Genomic DNA, 1,665 nt, shown 5'->3' with positions numbered 1-1,665 from the left:
TGAATATAGCTCTGCAGAAAGACAGAATTATTGACCCATTTTGTACATGAACAGGAGGAAGCTCTGCATTTAGTAGCAGGAGCCATGAGCTCACAGTGTATTTCAGAGCTGATCTCAGACTGGGAACTACTTCAGTCATGTTCTTCATCTGTGATCCCGCTTCCTGCTCACTTCATACAGAAAGATTAAATGCTTATGAGGAATTGGGGACAGAAAACAGGGACCAGCCTGGGCTGATGGAGGTTTGAAGTTCAAATGACTAACATCATGATCAGCTGCCTCTTTGAGGCTTTAGCAGAAGACGTTGTGAAATGCCTTCACTCTGGGGTTGAGAACCAAGGCCCTCCCACCACTTCCTGTTCCTTGGTGTGACTTTCAGAGAAGTCTGTTCCGCATAAAGGCAGCATTGCTGAGGCCAACGGGCCAGAGAGGACCCAGAATCATGTCGGTGGTTCTTCCCACTCTGCTCTATCTCGGTGAGTCTGGACAGAAGGATCGGGGTGCAAGCACAATGTTACTGGGGCAGGTTGGCGGTTCCATAAGGCTGGGCTGGCTATTCTCCAATATGAAATGCCTCACAGACATGGAGAACAGACTAAGAGTTGCCAGAGGAGAGTGTTTGGGGACCGAGTGTGTAAAGTTGAAGGAATTGAGAAGTATAGATTAGAAGTTACAGAATACTCATGGGGGTGTAGAGTACAGCATAGAAAATATAGCCAATAATATTGTATGGTGCCAGGAGGGTACTGGACATAGAAAGGGGAAACACTTTGTAACGTATATGATTTTCTAACCACTAAGTGCCCACCTAAAACTAATACAAAATAATAGTGAATGTAAACTGTAATTGAAAATTTTAAAAAAAATTTAAAGCCTGAGCTGTTCTCACCCAATGTTTCCTTCCAGGGTTGCATCTAGCCCAGAGCACCCAGGCTCAGAATGGTGAGTATCCTTTTAATGTTCAAGGGCTGAGTAGGGTTTGACTAGATATCAGCTCTCTTGGGGGCTGGGAAGAGAGGTCTTGGCATTTAGACTTGTGGCTGTAAAAGGGGAGGAAGTGGAGGATGGCATGAGAAACAGATACACCTGTAAATTTGTTACCTGTTTTTCTAGGATATCTCCCCCCACCTGTTATCACAGCTCAGCCTGGACCCATGGTTCTATCTAAGAAACCAGTGACCATCCTGTGCCAGGGGTCTCCAGAGGCTGAAGCCTATGAGATATATAAAGTAGAAGAACCTGAGCCTAAGAATGGAAGGAAATTACCGCTGGTTGGGGAGACCAGAACTTTATATATCCAAGAGATGAAACCAGACCAGACAGGACTGTATCGCTGTTCCTATAAGAGTGGAGGACACTGGTCCCCGCTCAGTGATTCCCTGCGTGTAGTGATGACGGGTGAGTGGGACCCAGGCAGCAGGGCCGGGCGGGACCTCTTTGCAGAGGGAGAACCAGGCTCTGGGATATGGAGCAGGAAGCAGCAAAGCCTCTGCCTCTAGAAAGGCATCAGGGATGATGCAGGGACACATTTCCTCAGGGTGGGACATGGATGGGGGTAGAAGCCAGAGCCACATCTGTTCCTGGGGAACAGGAAGGCACAGGACATGGCTTCCCCATTATCAACAAACTTCCTTCTTTCTCAGGAGCTTATGACAAACCCTCACT

General features: G+C 47.4%; 1 protein-coding gene across 1 annotated transcript in view; it reads left to right on the top strand.

Annotated features, from left to right (window-relative positions):
- The window catches only part of LOC102773359 (leukocyte immunoglobulin-like receptor subfamily A member 5), a gene marked incomplete at its 3' end in the record, with an annotated part of 9,920 nt that extends 8,522 nt beyond the window's left edge, over positions 1–1,398 (top strand). Inside the window, exons 5-8 of the mRNA XM_015564951.1 lie at positions 181–242; positions 380–476; positions 907–942; positions 1,114–1,398. Of these exons, the coding sequence (XP_015420437.1) occupies positions 181–242; positions 380–476; positions 907–942; positions 1,114–1,398 (480 nt within the window). The remainder of the gene's footprint in view (positions 1–180; positions 243–379; positions 477–906; positions 943–1,113) is intronic.
- Positions 1,399–1,665: the final 267 nt, after the last annotated feature.

This window comes from Myotis davidii, unplaced genomic scaffold (assembly GCF_000327345.1).
Source record: "Myotis davidii unplaced genomic scaffold, ASM32734v1 scaffold9780, whole genome shotgun sequence".
NCBI lineage: Eukaryota > Metazoa > Chordata > Mammalia > Chiroptera > Vespertilionidae > Myotis > Myotis davidii.
Note: the sequence above shows the minus strand (reverse complement) of the source record. Positions and strands in the feature narration are given on the sequence as shown.